The sequence below is a fragment of the Canis aureus genome, chromosome 15, assembly GCF_053574225.1.
Source record: "Canis aureus isolate CA01 chromosome 15, VMU_Caureus_v.1.0, whole genome shotgun sequence".
Classification (NCBI taxonomy): domain Eukaryota; kingdom Metazoa; phylum Chordata; class Mammalia; order Carnivora; family Canidae; genus Canis; species Canis aureus.
The window spans coordinates 12,651,074-12,678,639 of NC_135625.1; the positions used below are offsets into that span (position 1 = coordinate 12,651,074).

General features: G+C 35.3%; 1 protein-coding gene across 1 annotated transcript in view; it reads right to left on the minus strand.

Moving 5' to 3' along the window:
• Positions 1-27,566, minus strand: part of VEGFC (vascular endothelial growth factor C) — a 104,105-nt gene that overhangs the window by 24,932 nt on the left and 51,607 nt on the right. Inside the window, exons 2-3 of the mRNA XM_077848607.1 lie at positions 10,631-10,844; positions 8,965-9,155 (exon numbers count right to left, since the gene is read on the minus strand). Of these exons, the coding sequence (XP_077704733.1) occupies positions 8,965-9,155; positions 10,631-10,844 (405 nt within the window). The remainder of the gene's footprint in view (positions 1-8,964; positions 9,156-10,630; positions 10,845-27,566) is intronic.

A 27,566-nucleotide genomic window follows, 5' to 3' on the forward strand; every position in this document is an offset into this window, starting at 1 on the left:
AGGAATGTTTGTGTGGGAACAATCATCAAAAAAAAAAAAAAAAGGCCTCCCTTTACAGCACCTTTATTACACCCTGAAATATAACCAGTTTCTCTTTATAGCATATCTCATTGCCATATTTAATTTAAATAATCCAACTTTGAGTCATCAATTAAGTATATAATTAAGTATAGAAGCACTTTATAGCTTCTGGAAAGTATGGTTAATAATTGCAAAATGAGAGAGAGGAACTATGTGGCATTTAAAGAAACAACCCCTAAAAATTGAAAAAGGTGAAAATTAAAGGTCCACTGACGGCTTCTCAAGTGAGCATACAACACGTGGCTCACTCTCAAGGGCCTACAGAACTGAAATCAGATCTGGGAAGAACACAGGATAGCAGATCCTACCGGATGTGCTTTTGTACTTACTTAATTTTCACATGTTGTTATACGTGAAATGCATACACAATGCTATAATTAAAAACTCCAATTCGGGAGTTTTAGAAATACTGAATAAAATTTGTGCACAGGATCAATACTTGGAGTTGGAAGAAAGGAGTATTTTTAGCAGATGCATTTTGTTTTTCTTAAAGCAAATGTTCTTCCTAAACTTCTGATAACTGGTATTTTCCCCTCACATCTGGATAAAACCTGATTTCCCACAACTGTGTTTGCCAGATATTAATTAGCTAAAGATTTCAAACAAATCACATTCTGCTTGTTGAGTACATATGAGTGTAATCTTTCAGACTGCTGCAGTGCAAAATAATACCTCTAAGTTTCATTCTACAGTTGTACATTTTACTTAGGTTTAAATATATTCTGCTACAGAAGGAAAATTTTGTGAAGCACTCAGGTCAACTCAGATATAATCTGGCATGTTTTTGCTAATATATGATTTTATTATTTCTTTATAATAAAGAATAGACTGGCTTATTTTTTGGAATGGCAACACAGAATTTTAAATACTGCTGTGCATGTCCATCAGAATGAGCTAGAAGAGACCCAGCTTCCACACTGAGCCAAGTCCTTCAGCTGGCACTCATGGACACAGCAAAGAAGCTGTGTTTTCTTCAGCTCCAACCCCAAGATTTCTACGGAAGCCCCATGGGCTTGGTATTTTTTTCTTTCTCATTCCTATCTCCAGTAAACCTACATAAGGTAAATACTAACATTTAAATAACTTTTTAGTCCAAATGTTTGGCTCAAAAGCAGAGGACTTCCTTCTGCTTCTACTTGAGTCATCAAATAATTTATCTTTTGCAAAATTCGCTTTCTACTTTTTGGTTCTATCTCTTAAATATACAGCTTCTCATAAGAAAATATACTGAAAGCATATGTTTATGAAAGAGGTCAAAAAGACACCCAATCTACTTCTTAGAAGCAGATAGCTAAGAGGACTTTGAAGCAGTTGTGACCTATTAGTTCACTTTGGAATGCTTAGTGCATATGGTTTCACTTTTCAACTAATGGCTGGCTTCCTCACACATTCTGGTAACCTGCCCTTCATTGAGCCCCATAAAAAAATTCTAGGAAGTTTTTATAAAAAAAACTTGGGTTTTAAATTACTTAAGGTACATTGTCCTTAAAATTTATATGATTCTAGTTGGTGACTTTTGTTGCTAAAATATATGTCTGGAACTCCTTTAACAAGACAAAAACTCTTTTTTTTTTCTTCCCTTCAGAAAATACAGCGGTAAGAAACTTCCTTTTATGTTTGAAAGAGATCATCACATGCTCCCATTTATAGTACATTGAAAATATAATAAAAAATACACTTTGAAAAGGTATTGCTTAGGTATAAGCTTTTACAAGTTGCAATATTAGCAAAAATGTTAAATACATGTTAAAATACTGCCTTTGGGAGTTTCATAACTCACTGTCCTTGATACGCATTTTCATAAACCCTTGCATTTCTTTTTCACAACACTTAGACTACTTTTATAACTTGATAAATGTTGATTGACTTTCCCCACTAAATTCTAAGCTCCATTATTGCAGGACCCGTACATCACCGTATACTCACTATATAGCAGAGTACAAAGCACCATATAGTAGGTGCTTCATCACACTTGCTTAATTGAATATAAATTAAAATAATTGCTTTTATGATTAAAAACAATCTGAGTGGATTCTTCGGGTGGGAGAGGGGGTGTGATATTAAGAAATCAAAAGGAGAAATGGATGGGACTATCAATGATTCAATGTTGGATTTCCCTTAGCATTGGCTTTTGCTCTTCTCTCCTGACATGTGAACAATCTAGCTAGTGACAAGTACACCAGGGTTCAAACAGCATTTATCAATATGATGTTTCCTCTCAAATCTATAGCTAAGGATCCAGTCACTGCTGTAGAATTTTAGAATCACATGCCCTATCTTCTGGCACGTCCACCTAAATATCACTCAGATTTTTCAAAATCAACAAATTCATGACTACCCTTGACTCTAAATCCGTTCCCTTTTCTTTATTCAATTTAGTGCCTAGTGTTTACTATGTGCCAATAACTGTGCTATGCTCCAGGGAAATACCCAAACCCAGCCTCTGCTTTCATGGATTTTAGAGCTTAGAGACTAGAACAGTCTGACAGATGAGGTAAGGAGGCTAAACTATGGGCAATAGAGAATGCTATGGAGCATACAACAGGATGCCCGAGAGGTGAATTCATATCTAGAACGAAAGATGAGCAGAAATTAGCTAGATGAGCAGGAATATCAGGACAGTATGTAAGGAGATGGTTCAGACACAGAGTATTGTAGTGACTCCGAGGTAAGAGATATTGTCATAATTTAAGAAGTAAATGAATTTGGATCCTTGTGGAAAGTAGTTTTGGGGAAAAGCAGTGACAACTGAGGCTGCAGAGTTAGGTGGCAGCCAGATCACAGGGCCTAAGTAAACCATGTTGAAGGATGTCACCTAAAAGGAGAGTGCCGCCCCAAATATTTAACAGCTTATAAAGTTTGCATTGATCCATCAGAACCCATGCTAGCCTGGGCAGAAACTGACTTATCATTTAAAGAAAAAAAAACCTCAGTGGTATAATGTAGCCAAATGGATCGGAGGGAAGTAAGAGTGGAGATATAGGACCAGTCACTAGGCTGGCCCAGGTGATTGATGAATGCGGCCTATATCAAATGAGATCAGCAAGATGAAGACAATGGATGGATTCTAGCCATGTTTGGAAGGGAGATTTAACTGGAATTGTTGATTGGGCTTTGAGTGAAAGGAAGAATAACTTGGATTAACCAACAAGATGAGTGGTGTCATTTACTAAGAGAATACCGGAAGGAGACAAATGTTTAGTTACTTGCTCTTCTATCTGTGTGGCTGGGGTGGCGCACGTGAACCATGACCTATGAGAATGGAAGCCAAGTCACAGCCTTGAGTATGGGAACCACGAGAGAAATCTGAGCTGGAGATGAGGATTTGGGTAATCCTCACGAAAATCAAAACAGTGCTAATGAAGACACGTAGAGAGAGTCTGTGGAGTCAGAAAAGGCATGCTGGGACAGCATACTGAGACCTGAGTACCTTATTTTCAGTTCACTTCAAATTTTTAATTCAAACTCTGCTAATCTTTAGAAAACTGAAGTGCTAAGATGAAACTACTCTGCTGTTCTAAGGATACATATAATGAAAAACACTACCGCTTCGCAGATCAAAATTTGCAAGAATTGTGATTATTGTACATGTCATGCCTATCAAAACAAAACTTGAAAACAACACAAACCGACAACAAGAAACCGGACCTCGAAAATTTTATAGGTAAATTCTGATTTGTCGTATGAGCAGATGACTGGGAGGAAGTGGGCAAAATGAAAGATTTCAACATCATAAATCTGTTATAAAAGTCATCCTAAATTCCCTGAAGGCTGGCTGTGAAAGAGGATGCAATTCAGGGAGAATGGATTCCATATAATCTAGACTTGATTTTCTTAGAGAAAAAATATCCTATGTGAGGATACCAGACCACATTCCGTTTCACCTACACATACCTTACACTTAGCACTAAATACTCTTCTTAGCTTGGAAGCCTTTTACTTTCTGAAGCCTGCAACCTTCTGAGGCTTCCACCTGACAGAGAAGTTTGTGTGCTGTTTAGAATACACTCTTACCCTTGAATAAATGCTCTCACTCGGGCACCTGTTAGGTCAACACGGACCTAATCAGGCCACTATAGGGAATACGTATACAGTCGTCACAGAAAAACTGCCAATGGTGAACAGAAGACTCCGTTCATTCATTTTGTTTACTAACAATGATTTTCTGCTGAGTTCAGATTTTACCTAAGGCATTCCTAGTATCTCTTTGGCACACGTGTAAAGTAAGTGTGTATTCAGTAAGACAATAGTAAGAGGAAGAGAATGAAGGGTGACTTTTACTCATATCAGCTATGAATGGGAAAAGAAGGGGAGCATTTTCTCTTTCATTTGTTCAAGAACAAACCTTTTTAAAAGATGGATCTGAAATTTATAGCATACAACTTTGGTTAGGCAATCAGATCCATTTATTTAAAAATTACACAAGTGAGTTAATCAGCTATATTATTATTAGCCTTCAAGGCAGTAGTTTTAAAATCTGCTTCAGTGAGTAAGGACTAGGATAAGGACACCCCCTCACAGTGGTGGGGTAAGCACTGGAGATGTGTCCATATCTTCATTATTTTTCTGGTGAGAGGGTCTTGTTTTTATTTTATTTTTTAAAATATTTTATTTACTTATTCATGAGAGACAGAGAGAGAGACAGGCAGAGGGAGAAGCAGGCTCCATGCAGGGAGCCTGATACGGTACTCAATCCCGGGTCTCCAGGATCACGCCCTGGGCCGAAGGCAGGCGCTAAACCGCTGAGCCACCCAGGAATCCCAGGGTCTCGTTTTTAATGTGCTTCCAAAAGGGAATGTTGTTAATTCTGTGGCAGACACTCAGGGAACCGATGAACAACACAGATCTGTTCTTGGCTTTATGGAGGAGATGGACATTAATCAAATAATAATGACTATATTGTTATAAACTGTGATTATAAGCTGTAGTAAGCGCTATGAAAGAAAAGTATGGGAAACGATTAAGCATTTTAAAGAAATACAAGATCCAACCAGGGAGGTTAGAAAAATCTCCAAGGACTTCTTGAGCCACGTGATTGACACTCAAAGAAGTGGTACCTCAGCAGGGAGGAGGCTAACAGGTGAGGGTGACTTAAAGATGGGAGTAAAATTGTAGGGCTGGAGGGGAGGGTGGTTCCCAGGGACTCAAGGAAGCCTAGCGCATTAAGAAGAACAAACTTAAGATAAGGGACACCTATGTCAGATGATGTTGTGGAGATGGGCAGACACTGAGGTCTGTGATGAAGATTCTGGTCTTATTCTAAGAGCAGTGGGAGATCATTGGAGAGTCTTCATGCTGGAGACTGACACCACCAGATTTTATTTTATTTTATTTATTTATTTTATTTTATTTTATCTTATTTTATTTTATTTTATTATTTTTAAAAGATGTTATTTATTTATTCATCACACACACACACACACACACACACAGACTGAGGGAGAAGCAGGCTCCATGCAGGGAGCCTGATGTGGGACTTGATCCCTGGACCCCGGGATCACAAGTGAAGACAGACTGGGCTGAAGACAGATGCTCAACTGCTGAGCCACCCAGGCGTCCCAGATTTGTATTTTAAAAATATCACATTTGGGGGCAATTAAGAGAATGCATGGGGATGAGGGACAATGGAAGGAAGAGAGCAGAGGGCATGGCTTTTTATTAACTGGAAAGAGATGAAAGGCGTCTACAGTGGACTACAGTGATGGTGGTAGACATGGGGACTCAAGATACTTAGGGGATAAATAAACACTTGACTTGGGGACAAGCTGGATGTCCCCTGAGAAGGGAAATGTCAGGGACGACCCCTGTGTTTCTGACTCGAGATGGTGTCACATGTCAAGAGGGAAAACCACAAGGTTAGGGTATTATTTGGGCTGAGTGCGGTGCTAGGGATGGAAAGTTCGTCTAAGAAATGATTACTGCACAAAACATTTGAGCATCCATATCTAAAGAAAATATATTTTGAAATACGTAATTTATATACTAAAATAATAACTATTACACCTTAGAGCAGAAGACATTTTTTAAGATTTTATTTATTTATTCATGAGAGACAGAGAGAGAGAGAGAGAGAGAGAGAGAGAGAGGCAGAGACACAGGCAGAGGGAGAAGCAGGTTCCATGCAGGGAGCCTGACGTGGGACTTGATCCCCAGTCTCCAGGATCACGCCCTGGACTAAAGGCCGTGCTAAATTGCTGAGCCACCCGGGCTGCCCCAGGAGACATTTTTTAAAGAAAATTCATCTTAAAACATCTTTTTCTATCAACAAGGCATAATAGAAGAATCCGAAGAAGAAATTAGTAGTGAAAAACAGCTTTACATATTGTCAACTGGCAACTGATTTTCACCAAGAAAATAAATTAACTCTAAAAAGACAGGAATTTCAAGAATTGAACCAACAGAACAAAATCCCAATGCTAAAACAGTTACTACTCAACTTTATACTTTCACAATATGAGCACTTTGAAAATAAAGTTTCATCTAGCAGCCAAATCCAGTAACGCATTTTTGAAATGATAAATAATGAGGCCTTAGAAGATACATTTTATTTGGTGAAATAATTCTTCAAGATCTGTCTTTGGAGGCTATTTCATACATCTCATGTTTAAGACAGATATATAGCCTTTTGGTCTTTGGAAAATGCAAATGATATATCTAGACCTTTTGAGGATCAACTAAACTGATACTGTTTTAAGTCAAATCCATAATAATAATATAATCCAGGATACATATCATATTGCTTAATCAAAACATTTAAAAACATATGCTATTAAAGGCATTCTACACATGTAATTTCCTCAATCACTCACATTTATTTTCTCAAACTTAAAAAAAAATGACATTTCGAGAAACTTAGAGGGCCAAAAATCCTTTCATGGAATTTGGTTTAGATATAAAAGCAGCAACATTTTTAATAGTAACTTCTTTTTAAAAATGAATGTTGGTTTTTTGGAGGCTATCCTGCTGGAATAAATATTTATTTTGACTTTTAAAAATGTATTTAGTTCCAGCAATTATTAAAGGATTTTTAAAATCCTGTTTTACTTCAGGGTTAAGATAGGATACAAACATATTATCCAGTAAAACGTGCTAAATTAGAGGAGTATTTTATTCAGAATAGTGTACATAAATCTACAGTTTCTTAGCTAACACATTCCTAATTACTGATAAAGTAATTAGTAATCTCCATCTTTGATAAAGATGGAAAGGTAAGGGGGGTAAGCCTATGGAGGAGGAATTTTGCTGTGCTCAATCACTATAATTGTATGTTATTATACTACAATGTTAGAATTTTATCAAGCACTGAAATGTTATCCCATGACCCACAAACATATATTCTACTGATTAAGTTTCTAAACGCATGAATATATTTAGAATTATGCTGCTTCTCTTGCTAATGCTTGCCAGAAGGAACGCTGTATCATTGTGCTGGATTCTAGAAGGTAAGCAAGAATAAATAAACTCCTTCTGGCTGTGCTTAACTATGATGATAACAGGAATGATGACAGGCCCCAAAGCATCACCTTTTAATGATGTGCGTGCTTTTTTTTTTTTTTTTAGTCTTTAGAGTTTAGGCACAGGTAAATTGAAGAAAAAATTCAGTTTTATAATTTATTTTTTTGTTTCCTCTTGCATTTTGTTTCCTCTTCATTAGGCATATGAGCAAAATAAAGAAATACAATTCTTTTTTTTTTTTTTAAAAGAAAGCAGTTTGGATTGTATAATAGGACAGTGTCTCTAAACCCAGAGCCCAAATGGTCACCACAGTAAAAAATTTTAGAAATTTCCAACTAGATGGGAAAGTGTACTGGAAGAAACTGAGTTCATAATCCCAATTTTCATTTCTACTTAGTTATGTTAAAATAAGAGTAGATTAGTGGGATCCAAGCTTTTGATCAGCTCAAGTTTCTGTGAGAAGCAGCTTTGATTACATATATTCTAAGTATAAACATTATTTTCCTAAGAATGTTAATTTGTTGTCATTCCATATGGTATACATCAAACCTCACATCACATTTAAAAATTTTTTTTTTCATTTTTTGAAGGTCAAAGTACAGTTCTGAATGTAGCCACATTACCTATTCCAACTCTCAAAACCCACTGGAAAAGCCTTTCAGGCAAATACAGTTTTGTCTTGCGGGAAGTTTGCATCAGCCCAACGCAGAACCTGGGCTTCTCTAGACATTTCTGTGCCGAGCTCAGTGGCACACACCACTTCAAATAACACTCTGTGGCTCTCACCAGCTCAAAAACATGACCTTTGATAGATGACCTACAACGCAGGCTAGTGCATCTGCTCTGAAAATCCTGGATCCAGACCAAACCTTAAAAGTAAGTTTCTTGGTTATGAAATTAAAAGCTTAACATCTAATGTGATGGGACTTTAGAGGTAAAGTCCTGGGATTTAGCGTTGGAATATTTTCTTTGCTTTCTACATGGACACAATGGATACGTTCAGAGCACTGCTGGCTTATTTCAATACTACACCACTGTTTCGCAGAACACACACATTGCATTATACATTTTGAATCTGTGATTTGGATCATCTCTCTGGAATCAGAAGACTTAACCATTTAAAAGTAATTGATCGCCAAATGTAAATGTTTAGATCTCACACACAGACACACATTCATACTATTTATTACCGGCTTCCCTTGGCTTTGACACCACTACTAGGAACAGAGTTCATAAAGCATCAGTTGCTGTCTTTGGGAGATGACATCCTCCACGTTACAGAGTACTGGGAAATTAGCTTCATCCCCCAAAGGACAGTCTAAGCAGCTCAGAACCACGGGGCGTTACTGCAGAGGGACCAGAGCAGGGGCCAGGCACTGGGGCCAGTGACCGAGCGGGCTCAAGCCAGAGCCAGAGCAGGGCACCTACCGTCTTGCTGAGGTGGCTTGTGCTGGTGTTCATACACTGTAGGCCCTCGCTGTTACAGCAGCCACCACATCTGTAGACGGACACACATGGAGGTTTAAAGAAGGTGTTTGTTGCTGCTCCAAACTCCTTCCCCACATCTATACACACCTCACGTGGTATGCACTGAGTTTTTCTCCACTCATTATCAATACCTGTCGAGTCATAGGGAAGCCATAAGTTACACAGAAGCCACCAAGGCAGAAAAGCCCACAGTAGTTGGAAGTCACATTTGATTTCAGGTTTTCAGATTTAAGTACAACCCATAATGTTAAAAGAGAAATCGTTGACAGGATCCTAAATTGCCCTGTGAATTGGAATGAGATATAATATTTATTTAATATTTAATAGAGCAGCAAAGGATATTTTCTTTAAAAACGAATTTCTGTAGCCATGTGCCAAGCTAAATCAGGATTATGCTTTCTTAAAATACCAAAGCTTTTATTACAGTCCACCTCTGTGTGGTTTTCTTTGCTTAAGAAAATGAAATTTTAACAGATAGCTGTTTGCAGGACCTGCAGAGACAGTCACGCTCATTTGCTACAGTACGTACTATTGTTGTGGTCTCTGAGCAAAGACAAACAACACGATTTAATTTTTCTTTTTAAACTGAAATGTAAATGAGGAAATTGCTATGGGTTTGGACTGAATTCAAAGATCACTTTCAGGCAGGCTATCTGGCAGCTTTAGGTAATGTCACTTGAAATGTAAGGGTATTTTTCATCAGCTGGGACATGGATCCTGACCTACGTGTCTCCAGGAAAGTCCAATTATCCTCTTCCTTTTATGTTCTCTCCTGGAATTCTGTTTCCAGTGACTGAGGGGTTTAGCTCTCCAGCACTGTGGACTCTTTAAAGATTACATTTTAGATGATGTACTTCTTAAATGTTTTAGCTTCTTTTTTTTTCATCTTTTCCCTCAAGTAAAATTTTTAGGAAAAAAGGATATAAACCGCAGATTTTGCCTGCACTTGTTTTCAAAATAATTTGTATCTTGAACCTTGATAGTGATTAATAATCTAACAACTGAAGGGAGTTATTTTTAAAAAGTAGTTCACCAATTTATACTATGCCATTTTATTCAGCATTGTAGTTTTCTGTGACATTTTCTCCTAGATCTTATAGTAGCTTTCCAAAAGTCCAGCTCCCAAGCCAGTTACCTGCGAAACAACATGGCATTAAGAAGTCTCTGAAAAGATGATTTGGGTGATTTAGGAATTAAGCATTTCTGAATCCAAATCAAAAAATGTATGTGCAATTATTTTGTAAGATATAGAATGCTGAAGTGGTTGAACTGACACAGTGTGGGAAATATGTCTTCATGTTTTTAAGTTTTGCAGTAGGATATCGCCTTAAGTTTTTAAAAAAATGTGTTGGTAGAGCTGTACCTTTCTATCTTTGTATTTCGAGAAATCCTCTTAACCACTCACAGTGAAGTTATAAAATGCTATATTTTGAGAATCTTTATTCCTACTTTGTTTGCTTTGGGCCCTAAAGGGATTTAGTGTTACAAATGCTGAAATTTAACAAATGAAAACAACAACAACAACAACAACAACAAAAAACCAGGCTGGCAGCCTTCACTGGGTTACTATATGAAGCTTATCACATATTTTCTTTTCCATACTTACTTTTCAAGATCTCTGCATTATAATGTGCTGCAGCAAATTTTATAGTCTCTTCTGTTCTTGCACTGATGTTGGGCTGTTCTTTATTACGCTGCCAGCCGCCTTTCCTTAACTGACACTTGTACATTTTCCAATATTCTGGGTAGAGTACGGTCATGAGTTCATCTACACTGGACGCTGATCGCAACTGTTCCTCCAAATCTTTGCCTGCATACGCCTATCGAAGAAACATGCAAGATCAATCATTTATCAGATTAAGGGATTTGAAAACAAACGTACTAAAAAGATTTACTGTTATATATGCCAAATCCTGATTAAAATATTATTAATTATCCATGAATTACTAACTTGGAAAAATCATATTCATATTTTAATTTGATTCAATACCATGATTCAAAATGAAGTTCAGTGCCCACAACCAAAGTCGTAAAGTATATATTTGGTCTTTTTTTAAAGTATTTTATTTATTCATTCATGAGAGACAGAGAGAGAGAGAGAAAGAGAGAGAGAGGCAGAGACACAGGCAGAGGGAGAAGCAGGCTCCATGCAGGGAGCCTGACGTGGGACTCGATCCCAGGTCTCCAGGATCACGCCCTGGGCTGAAGGCGGTGCTAAACCGCTGAGTCACCCGGGCTGCCCTATATTTGGTCTTTAAGACAAAAAATTGGAAAGACATAATTTTAAACGTAATTTCTAAAGTAGCTTCTTTGATTTATAGTTTTGCATAATTGGCAAATTTTTCAGTTTGAAAGCGTATTTAAGCTTGTATTAGCCTTCAATATGTATAAACTGAAGTCCATTCTAACACTTTGCTTCACTTTTAGTTATCAGCATCAATAAACATAATTAAGCAAGATGCTTGAACTTAGGAATCTTAGCTTTTTAGAAGGTATTTTAGAGTAAATAATTCCACGAAGAATGGGATTTCAACAACAATATCACAGTTAGGTTTATATTTTGGCAGAACCTCTAAGTATTTCCAAAATCTTTGATTGCCAAGATTTATTTTGGTATGAAAAAGACATGAAACGCTTCAGAGAATATTAATTCTGCTCATAAATACCTATCTATATTAGTGTGTGCAATTAAGTAGAACATCCCAAGTTATAGTCCGGCAGTTACCGTAGTTACAAAAAATAGTTTTCTAAATTATACTTTGAAATTAAGGGAAAATGGGACATTGTTTAGCTTTATATACAAGGTGAATTTGAATGAAGTAACCACCCCCTACCTGGGGGTCTTGGGCAGAGATGAACAGTCTACATTCTAACAAGTTATAGTTTTCTTTTTTCTAATTTTGATGTACAAAATTAACATATTTGCTTTAAAAGTCAAGATACTATTTAACTTAGTCTTTTCACCATGATTTTGAATAATCAAAGTTATTCTGTGGTAGGTGCTGTTTGTACTTTGAGAAATATTTTTTTTTATGATTCTAGAGCCTGATAGATTATAAAAAGTGTTCCTTTTTTTGGATAATATAATTGGCTATTAATTTTAGGACCTCCCTTTCCTTCATTTATTGTGTCAGTGGGCCATATACCTTAATATCTTTAGGTCTGTGTTCTGAAAATATTGATATTAACCAATTACCCTCTAGAATAAGTGGGGTGATTCTTGATATGCCATACAGTTATATAAAATAGAACTCCTTCGAATAGATGGCAGGTGAGGATGGAGACATCCCTGCTTAAATGAAAGTGACAACATATCCTCACACAGTTTCCCAACTGCTTATGAAATATTTGTCACAGGAAAACCTCATATATGACATAAAATTCAAGAATCAAAAATGTCTCAGAATCTAAAAGGATTGCAACTGGAGCGAAAGCCTACAAAAGTTCATTGGTAGAGGCACCTGGGTGGCTCAGTGGTTGAGCATCTGCCTTTAGCTCAGGTCATGATCCTGGAGTTCTGGGATCAAGTTCTACGTCGGGCTCCCTGCAGGGAGCCTGCTTCTCTCTTTCTGCCTATGTCTCTGCCTCTGTCTCTGTGTCTCTCATGAATAAACAAATAAAATAAAAAAGAAAACACTGTTGCTCAGTAGATAAATAGAAAAATACAAGCATACAATTCACAATAGAAAAAAATGCAATATAAAAAATGGGGAATAAAAAGTGCCAAAGCTAAACTACAACACAGGAATAGAAAATATAAGTCATATTTATACTTTTAGGGTCAAAAAGGCTTTTCTGGAGGTGAATATAAAGACAAAATGTAAACTATCAGGTAGTTTACTATAGAAAATACTATACTGGTAGAAAATACTATAAACTAAAAGACAATAAAGTAGGAAAACTATTTGCAAGAAACATGACAGATGGAAAAGGACTCATATTCTTAAAATAACACATGAACATGATAAAAAATAAACATTTTTCAATAGAAAAATGAACAAAGATCTTTTATTTTTTTTGAACAAAGATCTTAAACTGAATATTCACGGAGAATAAATATATTAGTATGTATTTGGTGACGGTAAAAGTGAAGGGAACCACAATTTTTCTCAATCCTGGTGGGAATATAAATTTGTGAAGCTATTTAAGGCAAGTGTGTTATTTCAAACTGGAGACTTAAAAACAGACTCCATTTTAGACAGCAAATTCACTTTGGAATAAATTTTCCATCCAACAGAAGTGAGAATATAATTATGCCAAATACATGTACAAATTCATCATGGGGCTGTCATAATGACTTTAAAAAGCAATCTATACAAACAATAATAAAGAACAAATAACACACAGTATAAACATAAATGTAGGAATCAGATGTATAAATGAGATATGTAAAGAGGTTCGTAAATATTTTATGAAGAAGTATACAATTTAGACACAGCACACACGATGTTTATATATGTAGCATATTTTTTCACTAAACCAAATTCACATATAGCTTGTATGAATGCATTTGTGTATAAAGATAAGAGTAAAAGGCAGCAAAACAACATGTATCTATCCATGTATATGTATCTTCTCCAAAGTGCAGAATTAGGGTAATTATTATGTCCTTCCTTACACATTTTTGTATCCTAAATTTTATATTTTAAAAAAGATTTTATTTATTTGAAAGAGAGAGAGAGACAACACATGCACGAGTGAGGCAAGGGTCAGGGGGAGAGGGAGAAGCAAACTCCCCACTGAGCAGGGAGCCCAATTCAGGGCTTGATTTCAGGACCCTGAGATCATGACCTGACCTGAAGTCAGGCACTTAACCCACTGAGTCACCAGGTGCCCCTGTACTTTAAATTTTAAATAATGCACATATATAATCTTTGCTATCAGAATGAAAATGTAAAAGTAATCATCTCTGAGTGTATTGGCCCTTATTTCAGCGTTCATTTGCTTTACTCTTCTTACGTCCCTATAGAACATGCCTTTGACATATTACTTAATTTATAGCAACTACTGGCAAAAGCAGAAGCTATCATAGACAAAATGGTATAAAATTAGCTTGATACTGAGCAATTAATTTACTTATTCCCATTAGACTTTACTTATTATAGCTGTGGAAGAAAAAGAAGCTTTAGTATCGAAAGACCAGATTTCCATCGTGGCCAAAGTCCTTATTTAATTGAGTAAAATTAGATTTCATTTGAGTCTCACTTCACTCTGTAAAATGGGAATCCTATTATCTTTCTTAGAATCTTTGTGGTGATCCAAACAGACACTTGATAAAGAAGTAAGTTATAAATCTTACATAATCTTCCCTTACAGGGAAGGGTGGAATGACTTGTCATTATAACATCTTTAGAGAGCAAACACACAGTACAGAGACTGTTTTTTAGATAAATTGAAATTTTTTACTCAGTCTTAAACTGTAACTCTCAGTATTGTACCAGTTCTGGGACCATATTTATTTGAATCCATCTTCTGCATTTTTGTTCTAAATGAGCAGCAACCTAGGAAATCAGCATTGTCAGCTAAGTGTTAGAGCTATTGAGTGAATCCAGAGAAGATTCAAATCTTAAGGATAGATATTACCAGTTAACCATGGCTCGTTCACATTCATACTCTACTTACAAGGAATTAGAAGGGGGTCCGAGTAACCTAGAATGAGTTCTGACCCAGGGACACATTCAAGTCTTTCAAGTAGAATTGGTATCCACATGAAAGCTCCCTTCTTTAAGCTTTTTTTTTTTTTAATTGCAATATAATTAACTCCCAATGTTATACTGGTTTCAGGTGTACAACATATTGATTCAACAATTCTATACATTTCTCAATGGTCACCACAATAAATCTAGTCACCATCTGCCACTGTACAATGTTGTTGTAATATTACTGACTATATTCCCTACGCTATAGTTTCTATCTCCATGACTTACTTATTTCATAACTGAAAGTTTGTACCTCTTAATCCCCGTTTCTACTTCAACCATCTGTGCACCCACCTCCCCTCTGGCAACTACCAGCTTCCTCTCTGTATTTAAGGGTCTCTTTGTTTTGGTTTTTAGATTCCACATTTCCATACATGTGAAATCATATGGTATTTGTCTTTCTCTGACTTACTGCATGCAGCACAACACCCTCTAGGTCCACCCATGTTGTTGCAAATGGCAAGATTTCATTCTTTTTAATGGTTGAGGAATATTCCATTGTGTGTATGTCTGTGTGGATGTGTGTATGTACACACGCACCAATATATGCACACACTACATCTTCTTTATCCACTTATCTATTGATGGACACTTGAGTTACATCTGTATCTTAGCTATTGGAAATAATGCTGCAAGAAATATAAGGGTGCCTATAGCTTTTCAAATTAGTGTTTTCATTTTCTTTGGGTAAAGTAAAAGAATTACTGGATTATATGGTGTTTTTATTTTAATTTTTTGAGGAGCCTCCATACTGTTTTCCACAGTGGCTGCACCAACTTGCATTCCCGCCAACAGTGTAAGAGGGTTCTCCTTTCTCTGCATCCTCGCCAACGTTTGCTGTTTCCTGTCCCGTTAATTATAGCCATTCTGACTGGTGTGAGGTGATATCTCATTTTAGTTTTGATTTGTATTTCCCTGATGCCAAGTGATGTGTAACAATTTTTCATGTCTGTTGGCCATTTATACTTCTTCTTTGGAGAAATGTCTGTTCATTTCTTCTACTCATTTTTGACTGGGTTATTTGTTTTTTGGGTATGGAGTTTGATAAGTTCTTTTTAGACCCTGGATACTAGACCTTTTCTGATATGCCATTTGCAAATATCTTCTCCCATTTTGTAGGCTGCCTTTTGATTTTGTTGACTGTTTAACATCATACCAGAAGTCCACTCTAAATGTTTCTTGAGTCTTCAAATTTACCAATTTGAAGCATGTTGAAGTCATTTGCTTAAATGTTGATATATTCCTTTTATTTTCCAAAAGGATGGTACATCTTACAATAGAAAGTGTCTTAAAAATGGATACTCAAATGTAATAAAAAGCCTCAAGTAATCTAAAAATGAATTTAATTCTGTACTATACTTTGGAGGGATTCCTTAGGAGGTTCCAGTGATGACTTTTTTTAAAATATTTTTTTAAATATTTTATTTATTTATTCATAGAGACACAGAGAGAGAATGAGGGGCAGAGACACAGGCAGAGGGAGAAGCAGGCTCCATGCAGAGAGCCCGACGTGGGACTTGATCCAGGGTCTCCAGGATCACGCCCCAGGCTGCAGGCAGCACTAAACCGCTGCGCCACCGGGGCTGCCCGAGTGATGACTCTTATTTAACATTCAGCATGTACGTATTTGCAAACAGCAACCTATGTGACATTCAGTGAGGATTTTGAGGTGCAATGGAAGTCCAAGTTGGGTGTGCAATGTCAAAGGCAGGGAGCTATAATCAGGAACAAACTCCTTCCTTGATAATTCATGTACCTAGAACACATTCTCTTATTACTCTAACAGGAGAATGACGATTCCAGAAGTTACATGATGAGAAAGAACTTTGGGGATTCACCTGCAATCTGTAATTCCCCTAATTATGAAGAATCATAACATAAAGTGAACACTTGAGGTCACTGACTATGATTCCTAATCATTTTACATTTTAAACACATAGCTTGCAAAACCTCGATTTCCTCTTACTTCTCTCTGTTGACTAAAAGGGGCTGTTCAGATGCCTGCTAGGGAAAAATCACGAGTCCCCACAGGTTGTCCCTCCTTCCCTAAACTGTGATACCTAGAGAGTCAATGATAAGTAGGAAGTCATCTAGGATTAGTATTAGTAATGGGCTGGCATTTGCCATGAGTGAAAGTTAGGTTTTTAAAATAACCCTACAGAGGCACCTAAGTGGCTCAGTGGTTGAGTGTCTGCCTTTGGCTCAGGTCATGATCCTGGGATCTAATCCTGAATCAGGCTCTCCACAGGGAACTTGCTTCCCCCTGTGACTATGTCTCTGCCTCAGGCTGTGCCTCTCATGAATAAATAAATATATTAAAAACTCCCTACAAATCCAATGTCAATAATCTCTTCAAACAACAATCTTAAATTAATTGCTATGCTATATATAGACTTGGCACTCGTCTGATAATTTTATAAAATTGAAAATTCATGTGGAAATGCATATACTTTAATTATGGAAAATTTTCTTTCACATAAAAGCATATACTGTTATCAAATAGTAAAATCAGAATTGAAAGAGTGGGCAAGGGTCTATCAAAGATAGGTTTGAACACACTACTGTATTTTCATGAAGTGGCCAAAGATGTCATGGGCAAATCTTTTTAGTTGTCCAATATATATATATTTTTGGGAGAGAGGAGGTAAATAATTTGTTTAAACTGGAAAATAAGGGATGTTTATATTTTTTTCTTAAACTGTGTATATGCTATCTTTAAAAGTCTGGCTCAAGTAATATTTTATATTTGAAAAGTGAACATTTTCATGGACAATTTCATTGATAAAGCAAAAAGAAAACTATTCGGTCAAATTATCAGTTATAAGAAATTTACTAAAAAGCTTAAAAGAAAATATTTTTCATCTTATTCATCTTTATACATCATTCTTTTATCATAAGAAACCAAATTATCAGTAGGGATCAATCTATTATAAGGCAATTTTCAAGATCAATAACTCTATACTGCCATTGGGTTTTCTTTCTTTCTTCTTTAGAAAATATTTGGGTCAGATCCAATCATTAGAATAAGTAGTTGCTGAAATTATTCTTCCCCTAACACAGCAGCAGAACCTGCTTATTCAGTCCTACTTACTTAGCGGTGGCAGTTGTATGATAGGTGAACTGTGGTGGTTTGTTCTGTTTCCTTCAGATAACTGCCCATGCTAGGCAAATTTCTAAATTTTAAAAGTATATTTTGATTAATGAAAATACCTTTTTAAAGCAAAATCTGGGCAAGGTGATAGAATGTAGAGGATTTGGGATTTGAAAAATCATCCAAGACATAGTTGTAGAATTCATTTTTAAAATCACCCTTTAGTAGAGAGTCATAAATAAATATGTAAGACCAAATGATATCCTTCTAAGGAATAGAAACTTGTACCTGTTTTCTATGACCTTAGCAAATCATTTTACCTAATGTCTCAGTGAAGGTGTCATAGTCAGGTTCTTTTTCCCACAGGTTCCCCATCACCCATGTCTACATCAGCCTGGTGTGACACAGATAGGTAAGCCCTGAATGCAGACACTTACATTTCAGTTTAAAAATGGAAGTATTTTATTGGAAGTTTTAAGATTCAATTTTTTGCCTAATCCCCCAAAAGGTTTTATTGTAAACTTTTAATATAAGGCCATAATAAAGAATGGAATCTTTTTATGTCTATTATTGGTAGCATAAATTGTGTTTACAAAAAAGTCACTTTCTTAGTTTACGACATCTATGAATTAAATTAAAAATGAAATACTTATTTCATTACCTAAGTAGACTCTTAGAAAATTGTTTAACTATTCACTTTCAATTGTTCTTGTTGAGATAAATTTCCAATTTAATGCCAAAGTAGATAGTTATATTTGCATAATCCACACAATGGCCAAGATAGCTCTATATACACTAATTTCTTGCACTCAACACTGAAAACCACTCACTTGTTTCTTATTTTTGAATGGAATTGGTTTTCCTTCCTTGTAGAATGACAAAATGATTTCAGAACTATTTATTCCCAACTTTGTCCATGTATGATGGCAAAAATAGCATCAGACAGATGAGCCAAAAATAATGAATGTTTTTACTGACAAAAAGGAAAATCCCAAGGAACTAAAACTTATTACTGTAATATTCCAATAGATACATATTGTAGATCAAAGGTTCTAAACCAGAGATTATTTTTTCCTAGGGTTATCTGGCAACATCTGCAGTTTTACTTTTCAGAACTATGGGGTGATGCTACTGGTACTAGTTAAGTGAAGGCCAAGAATGCTGCCAACCATTCTAAAATGCACAAGACATCTCCCTACCCCCCGACCCCCAACCAAAAAAAAAAAAAAAAAAGAATTATCCAGGCCAACACTCACTGGTGTTGCTGTTGGGAAACTCTGCAGCTGAGTAACTGGGCCTCTTAAGAACATGTCAGAAGGTTAAAATTTGCATGAATTTTACTTTCTAAAATCCCTAGAGGTATCAGAATGAGTAAATAAATGAATCTAAAATATCACTAGCAGTTGGACTTAGTAACAATAACATTTTTAGAGATATACATTTTTTTTTTATCACCCAGGGTAAGATCATTTTTCTTTTTACATAGGCATTTCTCAACACCTTTGTTTCATAAGGAGAAGAGAATGCAGCAGTTTAGACATAGTCTTCCTCTGTAAATAAATTCAAAACATTTCAAAATTATTTTCCCTTGATTACTTTTTATCTTTTGAAGATTAAACTAATTTCAAAATCATTTGGCACATTTTTTTCAATGATGCTCTTTTATAAAGTTATTTTGAAAATAAATAATATAATGGATTATTATAATATTTCTTTTCAGTAAATTTTTTGCTTAAAAAGGCCAATTTATGTTAATGCTACTTAATTCTGGAAGTATATTAATAATACTTTAAAAATCCTTAATTAATGAATAATATTCACCAGAGAAAATGAAAAAATTCAAGTACACAGTTTCATAAATTGTTACAAATTGAACACACATCTGTAATTGCACCCAGATTTAAGATATAGAGCATCTATTACATTCCAGAAACTTCCTTTGTTCTCCTCAGTGATAACTCTACCAAATTTTGCCGTTTTGTTACATTTCTGCATTTCTGTTTTTGACCATCATAGTTTTTAGTCTTTTTCAAATTTTACACAAGTATCCAAGACCATATAATATTTTCTGTTGGATCTTTTTTTTCAACCTTAGGTTTCTGACATTCGTCTCTTTGAAGCAGTTGGTTTTCCTGCTTGTCTTGTTTCTCATTGTATGAACTACTGCAATATATTAATCTAGTCTATGCTCAGCATGTCTTTTGATGGATGTACTATGAATTGGGGGGAGGTCTATAATTAGAAATAGAATTGGTGGTTCATGAGGTATGTATATATTTATAGCTTATAGATGTTGGAAAACATTTTACAAAGTAATTGTATCAATTTGCACTCCTGAGGGCTATATATAAGAATCCCTGACTCCATATCTTTGCCAATGACTAGGAATGTTTGGTTTTTAATTTTAGCCATTCTAATGGGGTTGTTATAACACTCATGGTTTTAACGTGTAGTACACCTTGATGACTAATGATATTGAGCACTCTCATGTTATTTGGGCACTGGGTTATCCTCTTTTAAAAACTGCCAATTAAAAGCTTTTTATTCATTTCCGTTAGCTGTCTTGTCATTGATTTGTAAGAGTTCTTAATGTACTCTGGATAAGTGTCCTTTGTCAGATATGTGTATTGTAAACATCTTCCAGTATGAAACTCATATTCTCTCTGAATGGTGTTTGCTAAGAGAAATTAAAGAAATCTATATAAATGAAGAGACCTACCATGTTCTCAGATTGGAACACTGAATATTATTAAGTTGACAATCCTCCCCACATTGATCTATAAATTCAATGCAGTCCTAGGAGAGTTTCTTGTAGAAATTTGAAGCTGATATTAAAATGTGTGCAAAGAATCTAGAATAACTAGTTTTATTCAGAAAAAGAACAAAGTTGGACGACTCAGATTATCAGGTCTCAAACTCTGTGCGGTAATCAAGACAGTGTGATACTGGCTTAAGAACAGACTAATAGATTAGAATACAGAAAGCAGAAACAAGTAAAAAAACATAATACTGATGATAAAAAGATTTTTGATAAAGGTGCCAAGGCAAATAAATGCAGAAGGGGTAGTCTACTCAATAGAAGGTTCTAGAACAGTCAGTTAATTATATGCCAAAATAGAAACAGAACAAAACAACAACCAAAAAAACCCAAAACCAGAAAAGAAAACCAATTAGACTCTTCCTTTTCACCAGAGTCATAAATACAAAATAGATCGCATACCTCAAAGTATGCATTAAAACTACAAACCTTTTTGAACAAAAGATAGTTTCAAGTTTGTGAAGCTGGATTAGGCTACAGTATCTTAGGACATCACAAACATGATTTATTAAAAAAAATGCGAGGTTGGATTTCATCAAAATGGAAACCTCTGTTCTTCAAAAGATACCATTAATAAAATTAAAGGACAATCAAACATAGAGGTAAGATGTTTGAACATCATATATCTGATAAAGAATTTATATCCAGAATATATGAAGAAGTCTTCCAAATAAAATAAAAGAAAGATAATTCAAGTTTAAACAGGTGGGAGGCAAAGGACTTGAATAGATGTTCCACCAAAAATGATATTCAGATGGCTAATAGTGACAGGAAAAAATGTTCAACATCATTAGTTATTAAGGTAAATTTTGCAAAATAAACTACAAATTATCATTACACACACCCAACCGAATGGCTATAATCCAAAAGAATAACATACCAAGTACTGGTGAGGACAAGGAGAAATTACAACCCCCCATTTGTTCATATGAATGTAAATTATACACTTTGGAAGCTAGTCTGACAGATTCTTAAATAAGTAAATATATACTTATATGGCCCAGTAACTCCACCACTAGAGAAGTGTCCATACAAAGATTTGCATGTGAATGTTCATAGTCACATTATTCATAATAGCCCAAAACTGAAAAAAAAAATTTACAAATCCATTAAATGGCTAAACATGAGTAAAATGCGTTGTATTATATAACGGAATAAACACTACTTAGCAGTTAAAAGGAATAAACTATTGATAGATGGATGAACCTCAAAGATATTATGCAAAGTGAAAAGAGCCAGACACAAAAGACTATGCATCATAAGCCCATTTATAAGGAATTTCTGGAAATTGCAAAACTATAGAAAGTGAACACAGATTGGTGATTGCCTAAACCTGGGAGTGGGAGCTGGGATTGATTTAACACAAGGTTTTTGGTGTGTGTGTGTGTGTGTGTGTGTGTGTGTGTGGTAGTAAAGATACTATAAAACTAGATTGTGATGGTTGTAGTATGTCTATAAATCATTATCCATTTACAGGCAGCAAATTTTATGGTATGTGAATTATACCTCAGTAAAGCTGTTAAAAATTGAGATTCTTCTCAATCCCCCCACTTGTGATGAGCACTGGATGCTATATGGAGGTGTTGAATCACTATATTGTACACTGGAGACCAATATTACACTGTATATTAACTAACTGGAATTTAAATAAAAACTTAAAAAATGAGATTCTTCAACAAAATGAGGGAATAAGCCATGAAAAAGACATACTATCCAAGAAATTAGCATTCTCATACTGTAAAAACATGAAGAGTTATACATGGGACTTGAAACTAACCAGGCAGAAGGAGGCCTCAAGGAGAGAAGAAAAAAAAAAACAGAGAGAATTCCTAAATTAACTGCTATGTTTTGTTACCAATTTTCAGCGGGCTTTTATAATTATCTTGGAAGGTCTATAGAAGATTTAGGGCAGGGACAAGCAAACAAATAAGTAATTATTAGTTCTAAAAATTCCCAAAAACTTGCACAAGAAGAACAGTTACTCAGAAGTAAATAGTATAGTGCATGATAAAATAAACAATGACTGTCTCTCCCCCAAATTCAGATATACTGCAGCTCCTTTAAGAAGATGGATGGGTAAGAAGTGTGCAGATGAGACGTAGAGGATAATGAGTGGCAGGTAGTTAAAAAGAGGGATACTGCCCAGATCCTTATCTTCTATAAAAACAAGCCAGCAAATAAAAACTAAATGCAAAAAATCAAGAGAGAGCACCAGAATATGGAGGTACCTACCAAGAGCAACCATTAAGATGTGAAAGAGGTTGTATCGAGAGAACAGGACTTAAGGATGGAAAGTCTGTGGCACTGGACAGTTTTTTCATTTGGCAGAGCTGTGATACCATCTACTGTTAACTATTCCCATGTACCATTTAATAAAAAGTTAAACTTGCAATCATTCAAGAATTTGGTAGAAATGCACAACCTGGTCTTTTAGCACATGAATCTCACAACAGTGAAGGAGTTTTAAAATCCTTCATAATTCACATGCAATTTTTCACACAACTCTCCCTGCTGTTCCTGAACATGAATCTATACCAAACGATTTTCACTGTGCCCAGGTGTAACCTGCTTTGTAATGCAGTCTCTCTCCTCCAATCACTTCTTTCCTTTCCACATCCATGAAAGTGGTACCTGTTGTTCAAGGCCACGTTTACGTACTAATTTCATCCTGAGTTTTTCTTTAGCCATTTAAGCAAACTTTACATCCTGGTCTTGATTATTCACTCATTTAACGTGGGGAACTGTAGTCCTTGTGTTTGCTGAGTTCTCTTTGTGTACGAAAAACTCTTCTGTTTGTGGACATGGAGGCTGGTAAGCAGATTTGAGGGCTGTTGAGTGCTAAAATGTAGAATGCTTGGTTTATATTAGCAACGTGAGAGAGAGAGAAATGTCCGTGTGAATACAGAGTTTCTGGCATGTGTGACAAAAGTGACTAGAGAACACTCTGGGAGGACCAGATCTGGCGGGGGGCAAATAATGATTCATTTTGGATGATCCGGTTGGGAAGCATTTAAGACATCCATGTGGAAATTCTGAGTGGACAGTAGAATGGTGACTACCCATCAGAAGCAGCCTATCCTGTTAACAGCAATATGACAATTGTCTCTGTGCCTAGTTGGAAATGAAGCCATGTGTGTGGCCAAGATTGCCTTGGAAGAGGATACAGAGTGAGCAGAGAGCCACGGAGAGCCTAGGCTGGGGAGCTACAAAACCAGACATTCAGATTCCAAGCACGAACCAGTGAAACAGCAAAAGGAGAGTTTGGAGGAGCTGGTGTCATGAAATTTAATTTAAGGTAAGAGAGTGTTTCTGAAAGGAGGGAATGGTTTAAAATGAAAGTTAAATTCTTCTGCATACTTTGTAAGATGACAACTGAAACCATCAAAAGGACCCCAGCAAGGGCAGTGATCTCTAACTGAGTGCAGGGCAGGAAACTGGCAGAAAAACAAAAAAAAGGTGTCGATTCATTGATGGATGAATTATCCAGGAGAATGGGAATTCTCCTAACTAGTTCTTGCTAATTTGTTAAAAGAATAAGCTTAAGTTTGGCGGTTTGGGTTGGTTTGAGGAATTCTAGGTTCTAGGGGAGCCAATAAAATCACTCACAAAATGTGTGACTCACCACTTTTTGAGAATAAATTTCAAAACCACTTTATCTTTAGGGGAATCTATCCATGAAAGTAGAAGGAAAAGTTAGGCATAAATAGCTTCAACATTGCTCGGATAGCCAGGAGGTGAAGTATGGAGAGAATAAACACAAAACACATACATTAAAAAAAAAAAAAAAAAAAAAGTTCTCAGAGACCTAAATTTCTAGAAGACAATCTTTGTGCTCTTAGATGAGGCAAAGTGCTTTTAAATTTAATACCAATAGCGGGATACTTAAGATAAAGTAAAATAAAATAAAATACAAATTGTATTTCAAGAAAATTGGAAGGCCTGCTTATAGAAAGACACAAAAGCCACACACGGAGAGAAGATAGTCACAAAGCATGAATCTCATAAAGACTTGTTTCCAAAATAGAAAGGAACTTTCAAAACTCAATGTTAAAAATAACAAAAATGGGCTAAAGACCTGATCAGATACTTCACCTAAGAAAAACAGTTGGCAAATAAGCACATGAAACAGTGCCCTACATTATTATTAGAGAAATGCTCACTATAAATTTAATGCAATACCACTTCACATCAATTAGAATGGATAGAATTCAAAATGCAGTACTAAGGGCTAATAAGGGATAATATTATAATTATAATTATAATTATACCTTAATTATAAATAATGAATCCTACATCTAACTAAAATTTAAATATATATAAACAATACTAAAATTTTACATTTCATCTAAATATTTGCATCAATAAAAAGGTCGATTTAAAAGGGAAGCATGATCTTAACACTATCAATTTGTTCAGCAATAAAAAGAATTTAAACAAAAAATACAATTTTGATTTTTTTTCCTAGAAGTAAACTGCTTAGTACACACAGGATTTATGAGATTTTTCTCTCCTTTTTTTTTTTTTTCTTTTCAAATAGTATGATCTTATACTCTGAGTTGGGAGCAATACTGCATTATGTTGAAGACAGTAATCTGGGCTCAGATGGGTTTGTTCCTTGTTACTGGTTAAGCAACTTTGGAACAGTAATCTGAATTCTCTGGGTCTTAGTTTCCCATTTAAAAGATGCTGATCTTAATAACTGTGTAAAAAGTTGTCCTATTATTTTATGTTTTATATTGTACAATAAATAAAATTTGAATAAGAAAGTCATAATCTACTTTAAGTGTAGTTGGAATCTACAGAGTGGTCTGGTATATTATCATCTGTCCTTTTAGCAAGTGTTTTATCATTAAAAACACATTTAAAAGAATACACTTAACAGTTATTGTAATAAATTATGCAAGTGCTCAATAAACAGGAGGGGCTACCATTTTTATGTTTGAAAATCCATCTTTAGACTTATAAGAGAAAAAATACAAAACAATTTCTAGAACATTTTTTTTTAAAACTAAAAACAACCACTTTAATGGATTATCAAAGCCTAATGTACAAGTAGCATTGATTAACTACTTTGGGGAAAATTGAGCGAAAGAAATTTGTAGACTCTAAGAAACTGGTAAAGATGGCAAAAGTTAAAGGGGAGAAACCTAAAAGAATGTAAAAGTATTGGAAAAGAAAATGTTTAGAATCAATATGTGTATGTATACATATTCATGAAAATATATACTCATTTGCAAACTGAAGGATTTCATTTATAAAATGGCTATGGAGAAATATTCACCCAACTTCTGTGTATGTGGTTTTATAATAATGATATTAAGAAAATATTAGAGACAGGGACGCCTGGGTGGCTCAGCGTTGAGCATCTGCCTTTGGCTCAGGGCGTGGTCTGGAAGTTGTGGGATCCAGTCCCACATGGGGCTCCCTGCAGGGAGCCTGCTTCTCCCTCTGCATGTATGTCTGGCTCTCTCTCTGTCTCTCATAAATAAATAAAATATTTTTAAAGAAAATATTAGAGACAATGATAATTTTATGACTATATTAAAATCGAAATTTAAAAATTGTAATTTGAAAACAGTCAATTAAAATTTTTGTTGAAATATAATTAACATACAGTGTTATGTTAGCTTTAGGTATATAATATAATGATTCAGTTCTATCCATTATTCATTGCTCTTCACCATAAGTGTACCTTTAATCTCCTTTATATATTTCATCTATCTCCCCACCAACCTCCTCTCTGGCACCACTATTTGTTCTCTGTATTTAACGGCATGTTTTTTGGTCTTTATTTCTTTATTCTGTGTTTTGTTTTGTAAATTTCACACATAAGTGAAATAATATGGTATTTGTCTTTGTCCGCCATAACTACCAACACTTGTTATTTCTTACCTTTTTGATTTTAGCCATTCTGACAGGTGTGAGGTGGTATCTCATTGTGGTTTTGATTTGCATTTCCCTCACAATGAATGATATTGAGGATCTTTTCATGCATCAGTTGTCTATTTGTATGCCTTCTTTGGAAAAATGTCTATTCAGGTCTTCTGTGCATTTTAATTGGGTTATTTACTTTTTGCCATTGAGTTGTAGGAACTCTTTATATATTTGGCATATTAACCTGTTATTGGGCATATAATTTGCAAGCATCTTCTACACAGCAGATTGCCTTGTCATTTTACTGATGGTTTCAAATGCAAAAGCTTTTTATTTTGACATAGTCCCAATAGTTTAATTTGCCAGAGAATACATACCTAGAAAAATGTTCCTATGGCCAATGTCAAAGGAATTACTGCTTAAGTTTTCCTCTGGGAGTTTTATGATTTCAGGTCTCAAATTTAAGTCTTTCATCAATTTCCAGTTTATTTTTGTGTAAGGTATAAGAAACAGACCTGGTTTTGTTCTTTTGTATGTCCAGTTTCCCAATACAATTTCTAAAGAAACTATTTTTTTTCTCCATTGCATATTTTTGCTTCCTTTGTTGTAGATGAATTGACCACGTAGGTGTTGGTGTACTTCTGAGCTCTCTATTCTGTTCCATTGATCGATGCATCTATTTTTTGTGTGTGCCAGTACCATACTGTTTTGATCACTTCAGCTTTGTAGTATATCTTGAAACCTGTGATTGTGATAACTCCAGCTTTGTTCTTTCTCTAGATTGCTTTGGCTGTTTGGGGTCCTTTGTAGTTCCATACAAATTATAGTAGTATCAGTTCTAGTTCTGCGAAAAATATTGGTATTTTGATAGGGACTACATTAAATCCGTACACTGTTATGCAAAGTATGAACATTTTAAAATATTGATTCTTCCAATCCATGAGCATGGAATATTTTTCCATTTGTTTATGCCATGTTCAGTTTTTTTTTTTTTTCCAATTGGTGTTTTGTACTTTTGAGAGTGCAGGTCTTTCACATCCTTGGTTAAGTTTATTCATAG